Source organism: Eschscholzia californica, unplaced genomic scaffold (genome assembly GCF_041429995.1).
Source record: "Eschscholzia californica isolate CP2 unplaced genomic scaffold, dmEscCali1.0.p SCAF_4, whole genome shotgun sequence".
NCBI lineage: Eukaryota > Viridiplantae > Streptophyta > Magnoliopsida > Ranunculales > Papaveraceae > Eschscholzia > Eschscholzia californica.
In genome coordinates this window covers 47,622,919-47,641,172 of record NW_028238461.1, presented here as the reverse complement: position 1 = coordinate 47,641,172, position 18,254 = coordinate 47,622,919, and the positions used below count along the sequence as shown (strand labels likewise).

Below are 18,254 nucleotides of genomic sequence, written 5' to 3'. Positions count from 1 at the left end.
ATACAAATCATACTCACATCTGTCTTATTCCGAAAACAGCCGTGCCCCAAACCCCGACAGACTACAGGCCTATTAGTCTGTTTAATACTACTTACAAAATAATAACTAAAATTCTAGCAGAGAGACTGAAAATTCACCTGAACCTATTCATCTCTCCTTTCCAAGCTGCATTCGTCCCAGGTAGGCAAATATCTGATAACATCATAATGGGTCAAGAAATTATCCACTCTTTCAAAAAAATGAAAGGAGGTAAGAAATACTTTGGTCTTAAATTAGACATGTCTAAGGCCTTTGATAAAATTGAATGGTCTTTTTTAATTGATATAATGCAAAAACTAGGCTTTTCGGATCATTTGATCAACATGATTTCCAACTGCATCTCTACCTCCTCTATGTCTGTCCTTATTAATGGTCACCTTAGACCTAAATTTCACCCTTCCAGAGGAATAAGGCAAGGAGACCCCCTGTCATCTTTCCTGTTCACTCTATTCACGGAAGGATTAAGTCGAGTTCTAGAGGACTCTCCTGAAAACTCTAAATTTTTAGGTTTCCCACCAACAACCCAACTCTAACTATCTCCCATCTTCTCCTTGCTGATGACTGCATCATCTTCGGACAAAATTCGATCGAGAATGTGCATAATCTTAAAACCATCAACTACAATAAATCGAATATACTCTACTCCAAAAACTCACATCCAAAATTTAAACGTATAATTATGATATCTCTAAAAGTAAAATATACTTCTACTTCAGAAAAATATCTTGGAACTCAGCTTTTCATCGGAGGCCAAAAAATAAAAATATGTAATAGCATTCTGGACCAGATTGAAAATAAATTACTCCCTCCGTCCCAAAAAGAATGACCTATTTTGAAAACCCAACTTATTAAGGGAACATCATTAATTGGTGTTTGACTTTAAAAAATAACATGGTTTTTCCAATTGTATCCTCGTTAATTATTATAATTTACAATGAAAAAGTTGAACTTACCTTTAAATAAAGTTGTCATTAAATTTATAGTAGTGAGTATTATTGGAAATAGCGAGAAGTTTCTTTCTTTATTTTTAGAAATAGGACACTAAAATGGGACAAACCAAAATAGAAATTAGGTCATTCTTTTTGGGACTGAGGGAGTATCTAAATGAAACCATTCTTTCCTCTTTCAGGCAGGCCGTACAGTAGTTATCTTTGTTGTAGCGGCAACTGTTCCCCGATATCAGATGCTATGCTTTAGCATTCCTAAAGGCATAAGCAAACGCATAGCGACTGAGAAAGTCCAAAGGCATTTGCACGAAAGCCTGGCCGTACATTTGTCTCCCAAAAAAACTAGGAGGGCTAGGTATTCACCATTCTCATCTAGACGACACAGCCCTCCTAAGCAAGCTAGCCTGGAGACTCAAGTCTGACCCAGAAGCCATTTGGGTAAAATTTCTAAAAGCTAAATACTTTCCTCAGACTAAATACCCGGGTCCAGATGAGAGAATCACACAGCTACAGAGGAACCTTAGCGCGGCGAAAACCACGTTAAAAAAGCCGGAGTCGGAAACACTCGAATCTCTCCTCTCGAAAAACCTTACGGAGACCAACGACCCAGTCGGTCCCGTAACCCTAAGCCTGGGATCGTACTCCGGGTCGGGAGACCAGCGGAAATTCCTTGAAAATTATGTCGCAATAATGAGTTTTCGCACGACCAATATGGACGATTGATGCTCGACCTTCGCTACCTTGCTGCAAGGACCCGCCCGGGATTAATACCGATTGTTGACGCCGGAGTCTACGAGGTCCCTCGCGGAATTCGTTCACATATTTCGTAAAACCTTTGGTAAAGAACTGACCGACAGACGAGCCGCTCGCTCCAACAGGGATAATCAGACCAACAATCAGACGCTCCGAGAGATGACTTTTACCATAACAATGACTAGGCGCCTAGCAGAGCTGGCAGAAGAATTCAACAACATATCAGAAACTTTGATAAAGGAGCTCACGTGGAAAGAAACGAAGCGGGAATTCGAAAGCAGGGAAGACATCAATGTCATAGTTGGCGGACCAACCCGCGAAAGATACAGGGATAACAAGAGGCGCTAGAAAAACAACGAAATCATGTCAATATGCGATGACTCGACGCCCCCCGTGGTTTTCACCGATGAGGATCTAGAGGGGTGATCACACCCCACACGGACCCTCTAGTGATAACGGCGTTAGTGGCTAACTGGAGTATAGGGTGCATCCTAATCGACACTGGCAGCTCCACTGAAGTGATAAGCAGAACATGTCTCCAAAAACTTCAGGTAAGGGCACACTATACCGAAACCTATGAACATTATCTAATGGGTTTTGGAAAGGATCAAGTGAAGGCTGGCGAGATGATCACCTTACCCATACTCGTCGGAGAGGGGACGACTAGCAAGCAGGGGCGGACCCACATTGGTACATGCCCACCAGCGTGACCAACGTTCGAGTCCCATTAATGGATTTTACTCATTTCAAAATCTTTTTTGCCTTCTTTTTTTCTCCCTATTACCAAATCACTTATTCTTTTACCTTTTTCTTTATAAATTTGATTTTCACTCTTTTATTATAATTATAACCAAATTTTGTTTCAGTTATTTTTTCCTAAATATTGTTATCATGTTCTTTTTTCATTCATATACATACTTATATTCTTATTATTTTTTCTAAAATTACTATGCTCTATTTTTTCTTAATTTCTTTAAGACCATAAAGTTTAGCGATGTTTTTCAAGATATCAATGACTCTCGTTCTTTTGTCATACTTTTATATAATATAAAATTACTATGCTCTATTTTTTCTTAATTTCTTTAAGACCATAAAGTTTAGCGATGTTTTTCAAGATATCAATGACTCTCGTTCTTTTGTCATACTTTTATATAATATAAATATAAATGTAAATAAAACCAACTATCTATATTGAAATTGCAATGAATAAGATTATTTTACTCTTTTTTTTTAAATTTGATTTTCACCCCTTTATTATAATTATAATCAAATTTTGTTCCAGTTATTTTTTCTAAATATTGTTCATATGCTTTCGTTTCTTTTCATACTTGTACGCTCATCATAGATACTTCTGACCTGTTTTATTTTTTAGTTATTTTTACGTTGTAACTTTTCAATTAATCCGCTATTTTGAGCTTAGAAAGTTGCCATTGGTCTTCTGGCACCCAGGCTTAATGATATTTGTTACCTACATTGCATCTTTATTTCAATCCTGCAACCGTTAACTTTAAGATGTTGAATAACCTGGAGGTATCTTTTCCTGCATAGTTTTGTTTGTATGTTAATGGAATAGAATTGCAATAGTGCAATTTTGTTGAGTATAATTTGGTGGAAGCTTTTGTTCTTGAGCTTTGATAAAATAGAAAAAAAAATTATGCACATCAAGGTTAGCCTCTAACTCCATTTTCGATTAGATGGTCACTAACATTTAGTTACTTTTGGGGTTCGGTAAATCTTAATGGTATGTTTTCTTTGTTTCTTTTTAAGGACAGTGATATATCTCTAGCCGATTACGTCATGGTCAATGCATCAAAGCATGCTACTTGTGTCCCCCATGCAGGTAATGAGACAGAAAAAAAAAGTGAAGGCCCTCGAAAGTCGTCGTTGGGAATTTCTTATGGCGACCTTCTTAAGTTGAAGAAGGTGGGTTAAAAGAAAGAGAAGTATAAAGTGGAAGTGCTTTGGACAAAAAAAACATATAATTATAAAAACTCAATGAGGATAGAATTGAAAGGACTTCACAAAGTTATGGGCAAACTAGAATTCCCGGACACAAAAAGGGGTCAAATCAGCCAATTAGTCACAACTTGGGGACTAAAACGGAATTAACTATAAATAAAAATGATATGTATGGAGATTGAAAACTAACAAAAGGAAAAAACAAAAGAACGTGTCAATATATAGACTTAAATAGTGATTTGCCTTTGCAATGTCATTTTTTTTTTGTGAACGAAGGGGGTTTTTTTAAACACTTATAGGAAGCGCCTATAAAACTTCTCATCACTAAATTCAGTACAGTAGATCTAATTCCGGCAAAGAAATCCATGAGGGAGGATTACTCGCAGAAAAAGTACAACAATATTAAAAGAGAGAGGAATACATCATTTATTTATAAATTAAAACATTAAGAAGTAAATAAACAAAAAACTTAACCGAAGTTCAAGTCTTCAACCTACAAGAAGAACACATAGTTGTTGATCCATGTCCTATGACCAATTAGGTTCAATCCAACTGCAAGCCAACCTTTCTTTTGTGTTGTAAAAGTTAGTAGCAGAATGTTGCCTCCCAGCAGAGTGATACTTGCCGGTATCAAGAGAATAATATATAATACTTCCTTCGTGAAATCTAGAGAAGAATATTTTGTTCTCCATTTTGCTATCTCGCGCAAGCGCTAAGATACAAGAAGTATTACTAATGAACAACACATACTTCCCCAAACTTTTAACTTCAACCCACTTCATGTCCGAAAAGTCCAATATATAAATCCCACATATTTGCCCAAGATTTCCAACAAATAGTGAGAGAAGATTTCCTTCACACTCCACCAAGTAACACTGATTGAATAAATTACAAGGTCTTTTGAGATCGGAAAGAATTCTCCAAGTATTGGAACCGCTGGCATAACAAAATCCTAAAGTTCCATTCACGTCTAGGCAATAGAAAGCGCCTTGATAGAAAACAGAACTGCTTAGACCTGGCTTGAATGCCCTATCACCCAATCGATTATACCAACCACTTATAGATTTTTGAACGTCGTAGCGAAATCTAAAAGGCTGATATAACCAAATTCCTACTCTAATCAAGCATACTACAACTCCCAAGTCATGTTTAGTGATGGCAAAAATTTCACAGTCAGAGGAAGTGGGTAAAGATGAAAAACACATAGCAGACAATGTACCAACCTCAACGGGGAAGTCGGGAAGCTCTATCTTCTGCTTTGTAAAAGGATTAAAGAAGAATGACTTTCTCGATCCATTAGACATTAATAACCAATTGCCTTTCGAGAAGCGGATTGTAGCACCTGATAGAAATTCATAGAGTTTCATGACATACATACCGTTGGTGCGCATTGGGTCTACGAAATTAAAAATGCCCTCATCTTTTTCATAGTAAATCAGCATCTCCGATAAAGATAAAGCAGACTGAACAGAAGGAGAATTCCACTTCAATGTAGGGATACCCAATCGATTTGATCTACAGATAGAACGAAAATTGAAGTAATCAAATGGATGTAGATACGTCGTAGCTATCAATTTCAAGATGTCCTCGTGGAGAGTAACCAAAGATATCGATCCTTTAATTTCATCTATGCTTGTATTTTGACCTTGGTCATCGTGATCTTTTACGCTGTTTTTTTTTCCCGGTTCTAATACAAAAATGTCTTCCTCTTCTATTTTATCTAACCTAACTTTTCTCTTTGTTCTTCTTGTGTTGGTGCCTGTACAAACTGAAAGACAAAATCCAAGACGTAACTCACACACCCAATTTGCAGAAGATAAGACAGGAGTTGGTCGAATAAGAGACATCGTAATACTATTATCTTCTAGGTCGAATTTGTATAAGCTCTTATCCTTCGGCATTGTGTAATACAAGCAACCCCTAGTAAGACCAAAATCGGCTGCTGAGTAATATGCTGCTGTTGTTGGAGGTTCATCGAGAAAGAAGACAAAATCTCCCAAACTTCTAACCTCTTCCCAAACCATTGAAGACATATCGATCCTATAGACATGTATTTCGAAAACTTTATCATTGACATTTCCAGGATAGTAATGTCTAACAACCCTATATATTTCATCACCAGCTTTTACAAACTGTGAACGGTTAACACTACACCTTCCTCCTATTGATGGAAAACGATTTAGGAATTTTATACTAAAACTCCTTATACTTAGGGTTTCATCAAAGATTTCAATCTCAAGATGACTATCAGAATCACACATGATATATAACTTATCATCTCCCATGCAAATTAGGGATTGAACAGAACAAGATGAAATTTCCAACTTCTCTCTTCTCCATTGACTATCTCCAGGTCGGCAATATAGAAGAAACAAGTAAAAATCACTATATCTACTAGTACTGTTAAAGAGTAAGAAAACCCTAGAAACAGAATCATCAAGATCATTATTGTTATCATTATAACCTCCTCCTATTTGGGTAGGAGAAGAAGAACATAAAACAGATAGATATAGATAATATTCATCGAATGATTTACTAGTAATCCAATAAAGCAAACTAGGTAACTGAATTACCTCTGAAGATACTGAATTCCAAAGAAAACAATCTCCCAATTTCAGTTTTGCTTTTGATTTAGCACCATTGTTAGGGTTATTATTACTGTTGACATTGTCTTCTTCATCACATATCTTAACTAACCATCCTCCTCTTGGAAGATTTTTGGGAGAATAAGAAGAAGATTTACTAGTGAGTAGACAGATGTTATTATAGGAGAATCCATCTTCATCTCTCAAACCCTTATCATGAGGGAAAAACAGGCGAGGTTCCATGGCCATAAACCGAAACCCTATACCCGGACTGAAAACACCGAGAAGAATGAAGAAGCAATATTGAATGGGGAAGTTCTATAGGCAACTTCTATTTCACATTCTTTCCAAAACAAACAATTAAGTTTTATACCTGGCCGGCTTTGATGAAAGATGGGCCTAAATGCTAAATCACAGAGAAGGTTCCTAAGTTGCCGAGCTCGAAAAGGAACAACTTCTTCATCCCGTCCAATCAAAAAATCAGATAAAAGAGCAGACCAATATAAACCCAATTTCCAAACTATCTCAACTCCACGACCAACAAGTGATAATATACCTCCATTAGATTTCAAAACATTGTCTCTAACCTAAAACAATCAATTAATTCAACAAAATTCACCAACAAATTAAAATTCAGAAAAGGAAAATAAAACAAGGGTTGTACCGATTCAGGAGTGTACTTTCTGAATGGAACACAAACACCACGTTCGAAATCAACTTGTTCCAAGGCACTACTAGACTGTAATCCATTACTTTTGGTAATAATACCATTAACATCATCACCACCACCACCACGATCACCTCTTTTCCTCAAAGGGGTTAAAGTCTTAGTAGAAGGAGAAGAAGTTGTTGTTGTTGATGCTAAATTAGAAACCCTAGAGAGAGAAACGATCTGTTTGTGGTACTTCTGATCCTTACGTTTGGGTATTGAAAACAAAGAATCTTTTATAACACTATAATTTGTAGTTACAATTAAATGTTGGCCGGATACTACTAGTTCCATCTGAGAGATGGGTTCCGGTTAGTTTTACAGTAATCCGTCTGAGTAAGGAATTTTTGTAAGAGAGAGTAGAGAGAGAATGTAGAGAGAGAGAGTGAAGAGGGAATTTATGGTTAATTCTGTTTGGAGAGTGAGACAGTTCATTTTTCAATTGGGTTACGTAAGGACCCCAATTTTTGAGCGTTGGATTTCTTTTTTCGAGTTTCTGACTTGTTCAATTTCAGGCGGTAGATTTTTATTCAAGAGAGAGAGAGAGAGAGATGAAGTCATTTATGGAGAGCACAGATTGATCTTGCTATCGAGTGGTTGAAAAAGGATGCCGCCCCTGGTCCTGATGGCTATCCTCCTTTCTTCTACCAGGCTAACTGGGATACAGTCAATAAGGATATATACCTATTAGTTCATAATTTCTTCCAAACAGCAGAACTTCCTCCAGATACAAATCATACTCACATCTGTCTTATTAAATAAAGGTAGATCTTTATTTAATAGAGAGAGAGAGAGAGAGAGAGAGAGAGAGAGTCATTTATGGAGAAGCGGAAGGAGGAGGTTCGTCTCAACCTTGTAACTAGGGATTGGCCACGATGACCCACATTGTGTCCATATCACCTTTTCTCCATTTCATAGCTGGCACATCTTTATCCAAAAAAGTACTATCACTCTTCAAATCAGACTCTTCACAAAACTTATGAGAAGGTTTAAAAAGGCCCCGAAATAATTTCTCGGAAATAAATTTTCTAGGGACTTCATGTTTTTTGTGCGTTCCCAGGAAAATATTATTTTTTAACTCAAAAATTAACATGATCAAACATTGCCTCCTAATCTTCGTCTTCTCCAACACTTTCACCACCACAACTTCGCACCACTATCATTCCGACCACCATTGTCACTTCTTCTCTCTCATTTCTTATCCTCTTTCACTCATTGTTACCCTCTCTTTCTCGACATCTCACTCCCTCTCTCATTATCTCTCTTTATTGCTCTCACTATCTATGTCTCTCGATCTCTCACTGATTCTCTCCCAATCTCTCATTGTTTTTTTATCGATCTCTCATTGTTTTTCTCTCCCTCGCACACGCACTGTGTCCGGCGAGTGGAACTGTTTCATTAGCCAAACCAGACCTCGAGGAGGGTTTCTGGCGAAACGCTTTGAGGATTTCGTGGCCACGAAATGTACATAGAGATATATACAGCCCGCAAGGGAGAGAGGGAGAGATAGAGACTACGAGAAAGAGAGATAAAGACTGCGAGAGAGAGAGAAAGAGAAACTAATCTATAGAAAGATATGTCCACAACGAAAGAGATGAGAGTGATCTACAATGAAAGAGAAAGAGATATAGAGTGAGAAAGACAGACATATATAGTCAGTAAGAGCCATAGAGATAGTGAGAGAGCGAGAGAGAGAGAAACGGGAGAGAGAAGATGAAGATTAGGGGACAATGTTTGATCAAGTCAATTTTTGGATTAAAAGAAGAATATGCCCTCTAAATCATTATTTATTGACTATTCTTTATGCCACGGAAATTTTTCTTTATTCTCCAAAGTCGCCGCCTTTTAAAATGACATTCTTTCGCAAATAATTTTTTCTTTATTATGTCGGTAAGGGCAAAATCCCAACCTATGGAGGAGGGGAAATTTGGGAGCTTCCGTTGCAGCGGAGGTTGCTTTAGCCGAGGAGTTTCGCGACTGGCTCCGTCTATTATAGCTGGTGGGATCTATTTTGGGACCTAATCACTATACTCTTGTAAGAATAGAAAGAAATATGTATTTTTTTATTTGTTAAAATATTTTCTCTTAAGTTTTGTATCTAAATCTTTTTTTAAAGTTTTTTCTTGTTTATCTTTTAAAATTATTTTTCTCGAGAATCATATCAAATTTTAGTTTTAATTTTCAAAATAATAATTTACAGTTGAATAATAGAATTATAATTTTGCACACGTACACCATACACTTTTAAGTTTAAGTTGGAAGCCCTCTATTTGGGAGTCCGACTTTGAATTTGAAAAATTCAGGGGCTCCCAAAATTTTGGAGCCGTAACCTCTATATTGGGCTTGCTCTAACCACCTTTCGTTGCGGGTGTTCTTAAATTTTTCTTTTCACATTTTTCTCATCTCTTCTCTTCCTTCAACTACCACCTCCAACCACCCCTCTCTCTATCTCTCTCGAATCTCTCAGTTTCAGATGGAAAGGTAAATGGAGTGCATTAATGGGGCAGAAAAATAGTCTCACAAACTATTAACTCTTGAACTCTATCGAAAGACAATGGCACAATAATGGGGCCAGAAAACCTCCAGTTCCACCATTCTTTTTTGCTTTTTGACAAAATAAACACAAATATCATTGAGAGAGACAACAAAAAGTGAATTATAGTGGTAAAATTGATTTCTACACTCATCAATTTCCAAATACTACACGTACAAAATGTTAAACGAGTTCATCGACCACATAATCATGGGAAGAGCATACCCCTACTTAAGCAACCTATAATATCGATGTGTCCTTTGAAGCAGCCGTTTTTTTAGAGTTAAGGCACATTTTCTTTTTCTTACTTTCTAGCCACCTCATTGGTGAAGAACATCCGACAACAGCACAAAGACATTAGTAACACAGTGAATATCACTCTCTGATTTTTGGACCTTACACTAACGTATAGAGGCGAGGAAGAGGTCATAAGCGTCTCTACCTCGTAAACTCTATGTTCGGCATCATGAAAATGGACAGCGTAGAACCAAGAGCTAGGATATAAAAGAAGCATTTTGGGACAGAATTGACAAATAAAGAAAATCAATTTTCTCATCCCCACAGAAATTCTCTTTACATTATTTAATCTTCCTCTATTTCATAAATGCAAAACCCGTAAGCTCTAACACAAAAAATGTGTGTGATGTAATGGTTGCTTGGAAAATCATGTTTTGGGTTTTCAGAACGACGTGTACCCATAGACAAAGGAAGAATATCAAATCACAATATATGAAATGGATGTAATACATAGGTTGAGTTATCCTTCCTGTGAAGGTGTGCATTATTATAGAAACTGCCCACATTTGCTACACATGCTACAACCATTGCTTTTTTTTCATGATGTATACACTACTGCTATTGGTTTTTTTTTAGCAAACAAAGGGCTAAACAATGCCAGACAACTCATTTACATTATTCCAGATTCGTCTCTGCTTATGTCTTCTACTGAATCTGGCTAGTGCATCCGTTTTTTTGTTGGTGATTCTTGGGGTATAGGAGAATAAAACGTTGGTGAAGCTTTCTTTGACCTTCATTATCTCTTCCATTAGTTTGATCGTTTTCCATTGCACCGTATTGCTTGGTTTCTGAATGTGTGTAATGACATTGCTATTATCGCTTTCAATGTGAACGTACTGGATATTTAGTTCTTTTGCCCATAGCATTGCTTTCTGAATAACTAAGCATTCACACTATTCTGCATTTTTTCCTCTAACCATGTCTGAAAGTGCCGATATGAATTGTGACTGGTCGTCGTGAATGATACATCCAATACTTGCAGTTTCTGTAAGTGTAGTAAATGAAACGTCGACATTAATTTTAAAGTATGGTTTTGTTGGGGGGTCCACTTAGAGTTTTCTTTTTTCTCTCTGGTGGTCGTATTCATCACTTTAATAGTTTTTATGGGTGTCGCTTTGATTATGATGATAGTCGTTATCAAGTTTGTCGACTGATTCGAGAAACATTTTTCGCAGCGTACTTTCCAAATGAACCAAATAATTTTTGCATACATATTCGTTAAGCCCTCATCAAGCTCTTTCCATGTCAAAATCCATTCCTCTACACTTGTGATCATATCTGTACGGATGTTAAAGTAGAACCATATAGATCTAACAGAAGGACAATGAAGCAACACATGATTTAAGTTTTCCACGTCATCACAGTCGGGACAATTAAAATTATTACCAATAAATTTACCTATTTTACTTTTTACTGGTAGACTATTAGTGCAGCATTTCCATAGAAATTCTTGAAGTAGTGTTAATATGTCAAATGATGTTCCAGCTGACCCTTTCTGATGTATTAGGGTGACCTGCAATACGAAGATTATAATACATTGAACTTATGGAATATATACCTGATTTGGTCAACGACGTACCATTTTACTTCATCTTCTTTCTGATCCGGCAAGTTGATACTTAGAATTAATTGTTGGGATTTACACCCTTCTACTAGTGTTTATAGCGGAAATAAGACATCTAATGTCTACACTAGTATTCCCAGGATCACATGCATAAGCCCATAATAATACTAAGTAAAACTAGAAAGATAAATACCTTATTCGCTAGTTTTCCCTCGAACCTTTCCAATTGCTTATGAGAAGGCCAGGAGCTTCAAGCGTAGCTCCTCTACTTGGGACACGAGCAATCAACTTGATCTCCCACCTTGTTGTTTAGCTAGCACACCAATGGTGGTTGGAAGAAGAACTCCTTTCTTCTTGACTAGATAGATAGTTAATGGGAATTAGCTCACTTTCTCCTCTCTACTTGATATGGTAGAGTAAGAAAGTTTAGAGAGAAATTCCACACCTCATTCTCTGCCCTAAAAGTGTTTATATAGAACCCTAATGAGAATACACCTCCTCAAAGATTTCCTAAAACACCCTTTAGAATAAGATTTAGGGAAATAGTCGAAAATAGCAACTATTGATATTTTCTCAATTCGCTAATGAGAATGTGTCCAAACACCATAAATTTTGCATGCATACTACTGGATATGTCATAAATCTCCCCTCAAAATTTCAGCCCAATCCGAGCCCTAGAAGTGCCCGAATCGGCTAAGGCCCAAAAACCCTATTTTTCGCCGTTTTGTACTATCTTTGCCTAATTCCTTTTTAGGCCTATGAGATATGTTTATGAGACATTCCCATTGTTATATCTCACTCCCACTAGTCATAGCCTAGATCAATTTGACACTCTTATGTGTAACTCGTTGTAGGATCCGATCGAAGTTAGCCGCGAATTACTTTGTAATTCGACGATCGTAGTTGGTCTCTAGCTACAACTCTACCATCCCTAAATCAATCGGACTTGATGATCTTCCACATCAATTTTCATATCCGACAAATTGTTCGCATTGTCACCTTGGTCGAAGGACATCTCCTCCAACTCCTTCATTAATAACACTAACAATATCAGCATTAAAGATTTGATTTATAAGATTAACCTTCCAACAATTATCATTAATGAGTTGGACCACTTGGTTGATATTGACATTCTTGGTATTATGTATGGGAGGAGGGTATTCCGGAATCCAATAATCATGTCAAATGTTAACTTTAATACCCCGATTAATGTCCTAGAAGATGAGATTAGAGATTTGGATGAAGTGCTTGTAGATAGATTTCAACACCCAAGAATTGTTTGGTTTGGGCGGGGGAGGTTTAGAGTGTTTAGGGTAGTATTTGCCTTTTAGGATCTGCACCCAGCCTGTGGATTTTTGATGATTCTCCATGCCAGCTTTCCAATGAAAGCTTTATAATCTAGTTGTGGGAGGCGCAACCCTAAACCTCTCAGTTTACGAGGTAGACAAATATTGGACAAGTTGAGGGTGTGGATAGTTTTGGATTTTCCCCACCAGAAAGAGCTTTGAGTGGCCCCAATACAGTTGCTAATACCTTTCGGAAGGCTAGAACATTGCGTTTGGTATCGGGGAACGGCTGCAGCGATCGTGGAGATCACAATCGTGCGACCTGCTTGGGATAGCAGATTCATTTGCCACTTAGACAGTTTGCTTTGAATCTGAGAAAGGATGGAGGCGAAGGCTTGAGTTTTCTTAGAGCCAATAAATACGTTGGGACCCAAATATTTATCCATGGAGGAAGATTGCTTGACTTTGAGAGTGCAAATAATCATTCTCTTGAATTTAGGATGTGAGTTTTTGGAGAAGAAAATCGTGGATTTAGATTGGTTAATCATTTGGCCAGAAGCTTTACTGAATGTCTGTAAAAAAAATTTTGAGATTATGAATATTGTCCAGAGTGTTCCGACCAAAGATGATGCAGTCATCAGCAAAGAGGAAGTGTCTGATGGTGATGGTAGAGTTGGGTATGGGAAAGCCCAAGAAGGGCTCTTGTGGAATTCGAGTCTTCCAGAAGCCTGTTTAGGCCTTCCGTCGCAATGGTTAATAAGAAGGGGGCAGGGGGTCTCCTTGTCTAATGTCTCTACTGACATTGAAGGAAGGATCAGGGCAGTTGTTGATGAGGACCGCCATCGAGGAGGAGGATAGGAAGATTTAACCAGTGTTGTCAGAATCTCATTTTTCTCATGATAGCTTCGATGAAGCTCCATTCAATTCTATCAAAGGCTTTAGACATGTCAAGTTTCAGGCCAAAATAGCTTTTGGATCCTTTGAGTTGTTTGAAGGAATGAACGAGCTCCTGACTAATGATGATATTATCTATAATTTTTCTTTCAGGAATGTAAGTTGCTTGGTATGGGGAGATGAGATCAGGGAGGTTTTTCAGTCTATTAGCTAAGATATTTGTAATGATCTTAGAAGTCGTGTTGAGAAGGCTAATAGGACGGAAGTCAGTCGGAGTTTGTGGGCTTTTAGATTTCGGAATAAGACAGATATGGGTGTGGTTGGCAAGAAGAGGGAGGAGGGGCGACTGAAAGAATTTGTTTGTCATATCAAGAATATCTTTCTTTATAGTGTCCCGGTTAGTTTGATAAAAGAAGAGGGGGTAACCATCTGGGTCGGGGCCGCATTTGGTTTTAGGGAGAAGACTGCCATTTAGACATCTTCTTCTGCAGGAATAGAGGTGGGAATATTATTCTGGGAGGTATTAATCTGGATATTAAAAAGGTTGAGAAGATTATCAGAGAGTTGGGTGTCGGCCGAGATAGATATGGTCTGCAGATGAGAGGAGAAAATACTAGCGATCTCAGTGGGGTCATCAGTCCAGGAGTTATCAGTTCTTTTAATGGAGTTGATTTGATTTTTCCTATTACAGTTGATCGCTTTAGCATGGAAGTATTTGGTATTGCGATCACCAAGGGTGATGAAACAGTTTCGGGATTTTTCTTTTCATATGCTCTCTTGTTTATGGTAGAGATCCTCGAGTTGATCAAACAGAAAGTGGTAGGTGTCATGCTCGTTAACATTTTGAATATTTTTAGTGAGATCCTTGATCTGCGATATTCCCAAAAACATTCTTATTCCATTTGGAGAGTTTGATGGCAAGGGAGTTGAGTTTTGTCTGAATGGAAAGAGGAGAGATCAACCAATCTTTTTTAATGAATTTCAAGCAGTCCGGGTGGGTCACCCACGTTCTAATGAATTTGAATGGGCGGCGACCACGATTAGTATTGATTTTGGTGGTGAGAAGAATAGAGATATGATCGGAACCAAGTCCTGGGAGGTGGGTTAGGAGGGTGTCATGATTATCCAAGAGCCACTGATGGTTAAAGAGGGCACGATCGAGGCGCTCTTGAATAAGGTTTCCGCCAAATTGCTTATTGGACCAAGTGTAAGGGGGTCCAGTAAAGCCAGTATCTCTAAGTCCCAACTCATTAATGATTTTGTTAATTTTGGACGCATGGCTCGGTTGGACTTCCGAACCTCCCACTTTATCAGTGGGATGGAGGATACTATTCAGGTCCCCTAAGAGCACCCAGGGCATGTTACTGTTGGCGCGGGGGGGGGGGGTGCTCTTTTAATTTATTCCACAGTTCCATTTTATTGTGCTTGTATGGGCTTCCATAGAAGCCCGTCACTTCAAACTTAGAGCTACTATCAACATGAGTGCCTCTAGTGTAAATCATGTTATGGTTGGCATCCAAAACGTCTAGGGTACACTCGTGGTTCTAGAAAAGAGCAAATCCACCTGCTTTGTTGATGGGTTCAACCGTATATTGTTTATAGCTAGTGTGGATATTAAGGAGTTTTTAGAGATTAGTGTTAATACATTTAGTCTCCGGGAGGGAAATAATGTCAGGGTTTTTTAGGTGTTTCTTATTAGCAAAATTTTCACATCCCCTTACATTCCAGGCCAAGATGGTAATGTCATTAGGCTTGGGTTAACGATCTGATTTTAAATTTGTTTAAAACCAAACTTGTTCACTCCATTCTGGTCCCAACACATGAAAAGGAATTAATAAATATATTTAATACATTATTTATTTACTGATACCAAATTATATAAAATTTACAAATTTTGAATGAAGAATTATATGTTGATAAATATTTTATTACATAAACACTTTAAAATTAATGGTCTAATAAAATAACCAATTTTATTATAAATAAAAAGTAAAATATTAAAATTAATTAATACAATTAAGATAATAAGTTAAAGAATAAAATAAGATACAAGTAATATATCTAAATATAATAAGACTTACCTCAATATTATAATATTAATATAAACAATTTAAAATTAATGGTCTAATACAGAATCTTAAGTTGATAAATATTTTATTAAATAAACATTTTAAAAATTTTAATGTTTTAAGAAAACATTTTCTTATAATGAAAAGTAAAATATTAAATTTAATTAATAAAACTAATGTTATTAAGTTTAAATCAATGACGTCATGCTGGAAGACTTCATGGTTGCCTCTTTAATAAATTTATTTAATACATTATTTGAAGGTCATATCTGGTTCCATACGATAGATTTTATACCGTGTTACGATAGTTATATGGAGCTGCAGTGAAATGCCCTCCTTGTTTCCCACCATATAAAATTTTCACACCGTATGAAGTTGAAACTAATGTGTTGTTGAAAATAATTTGTGTGGTACTAGCAATGCTTGGTGTGCACTCTCAAGATGTTTGTACAGAAATAGGGCATGACCTTCAATCTTAGGGCTATAAGTGAACCCTAACCATTATGATGAAATTTCTTAATGATTGGAGAAAAAATTGAATAATAGGTTGTGATCTACTAGGTTCCTAACTACAATCACTTTCTTCTTAAACTAATAAACGTTAGAAACCATACCAATCAGTAGGGAGTAGGGAGGAATAGCTTTCAACATATAACATTTATAAATTTCTAATGAAGAATTAATAAATATATTTAATACAGTATTTATTTACTGATACCAAATTATATAACATTTATAAATTTCTAATGAAGAATTTAAGTTGATAAATATTTATTAAATAAACACTTTAAAATTAAAGGTTTTTTATTTTATTATAATAAAAGTAAAATATTAGAATTAATTAATACAATTAAGATAATAAGGTAAAGATTAAATAGTATATCTAAATATAATATGACTTACCTCAATATTATAATATTAATATAAACAATTTAAAATTAATGGTCTAATAAAGAATCTTAAGTTGATAAATATTTTATTAAATAAAATTTTAAAAAAAAATTTAAGGTTTAATAAAAGATTTTCTTATAATAAAAAGTAAAATATTAAATTTAATTAATACAACTAAAGTTAATAAGTTAAAATCAATGACTTCATGCAGGAAGACTTCATGGGTGCCTCTTTAATAAATATATTTAATTCATTATTGGAATGCCATAATTTGTGCGGTTCTACCAATGCTTGGTGTGCACTCTTTTAACAAAAAAAAAATGCTTGGTGTGCACTAGCATGGCCTTCAGTCTTAGAGCTCTAAGTGAACCCTAACCACCATGATGAAACTTTTCTATAATTGGAGAAAAAATTATATACTAGGTTCAGCAAATTTACGGGTAAAGATCGTACTTCCAACTTGTTTCTCCCGTTCTGCCATGGCATTGATAACACTCAATCTACTCTTAAAGGTAATGCAACCGTATTTTGATCCATTCACTTCATCCGAGGAATACTTCACAACTTTGGATCTCTCCAAACTTTGCAAACACATCCATCAGAGTTTCAGACTGAGCATCTGACCAGATACAATAATTTTCGTATATACCTCATCCACTTGAATTTCACGCAGGGATAGAGCAAGATCCATGTCTTTCATTGCTAAATCTTTGACTATGCTCTTAAGTTGCGATTTCGAGAAAGATTCGATTAGGGTGGCGATAATTTTTTCTTCATCCAAATTATACGCAATAGACGACCATTCTGGATTAGCTTCCATCGCATCCAGGTCCATGGAGATTTTAGGGTTTTATTAAGAATTTCAGACTTTGAGTCGCTGATTCGAGAATGAGAAGTGAGAAGAAAAAGAAATGAAAGGATTTAGGTCTAGGGTTTTTTCTGTTACATACCCAGGCTGAAAGAACTCCAACGGCTCTAATAATAACCTACAAAATCTAATGTTCAATCTTCTTCCGGACTTGGTGCGGACTAAATGGTTTACTTTTAGTAGTAAACGGGCGGGTAATCCGGACGGTCGGTCACGGGCGGACCTCCGGGTAGGCCCTTTTGTCCGTGACCGTCCGCTAGATCCTTCTCGGTCGGACGGGCCCTTTTTTCTCTCTTTCTCGGCAGATTCCTTACGCACAATATTTAGCTTCGAAAACAAGAAGATTCTCTTGAGTACAGAATTTCCGGTGGAAAATTTTCATCAAATTTTTTGTTTACTTTTTTTCCCATACCTCTAGCACCACTTTCTGTCCACGACAAAAAAAAAAAATCATCAACAAATAGGCATTGTCGGCGACGTTTACCTCCTCCGACCACAACCACCTCCGGCAACCCACCGATATCTCTCTCTCCCCCCTTTCTTCTTCCTCTCTCTATCTCCTCTATCTACCCCTACTCCTCCACTCCTTTATTTTGCTCTCTCCTCTTCTATTTCTCTCTCTTTAATTGTTCTAGCAAAAGGGAGATTTCTTTTCGCCCAAACACCTCTTCTATTTCTCTCTCTTTTTAGTTGTTCTAGCAAAAGGGAGATTTCTTATCGCCCAAACACCATCTGGTTTTGGGTGATATCTCTCCATTTGGGAACTCTCTCTATTTGATCTCTCTTTAGCCGCCGAAATACCAATTGATTTTCGAGAAATCACCTATTAGGGAAATCTCTCTATTTGGTCCTTCCCTTCA

At 36.8% G+C, this 18,254-nt stretch overlaps 1 protein-coding gene across 1 annotated transcript; it reads right to left on the bottom strand.

Moving 5' to 3' along the window:
* Positions 1 to 4,153: 4,153 nt before the first annotated feature.
* Positions 4,154 to 7,551, bottom strand: LOC147545418 (uncharacterized). The gene is made up of 2 exons (XM_086637462.1): positions 6,948 to 7,551; positions 4,154 to 6,870 (listed from the first exon to the last, which is right to left on the bottom strand). The coding sequence occupies exon 2, from the start codon at positions 6,530 to 6,532 to the stop codon at positions 4,226 to 4,228; it is 2,307 nt and encodes a 768-aa protein (XP_086493588.1). The 5' UTR covers positions 6,533 to 6,870; positions 6,948 to 7,551; the 3' UTR covers positions 4,154 to 4,225.
* Positions 7,552 to 18,254: the final 10,703 nt, after the last annotated feature.

What these genes read in the sequence shown, in the direction of transcription:
- LOC147545418 (XM_086637462.1), bottom strand. Translation starts at nt 6,532, where the DNA reads ATGGCCATGGAACCTCGCCTGTTTTTCCCTCATGATAAGGGTTTGAGA.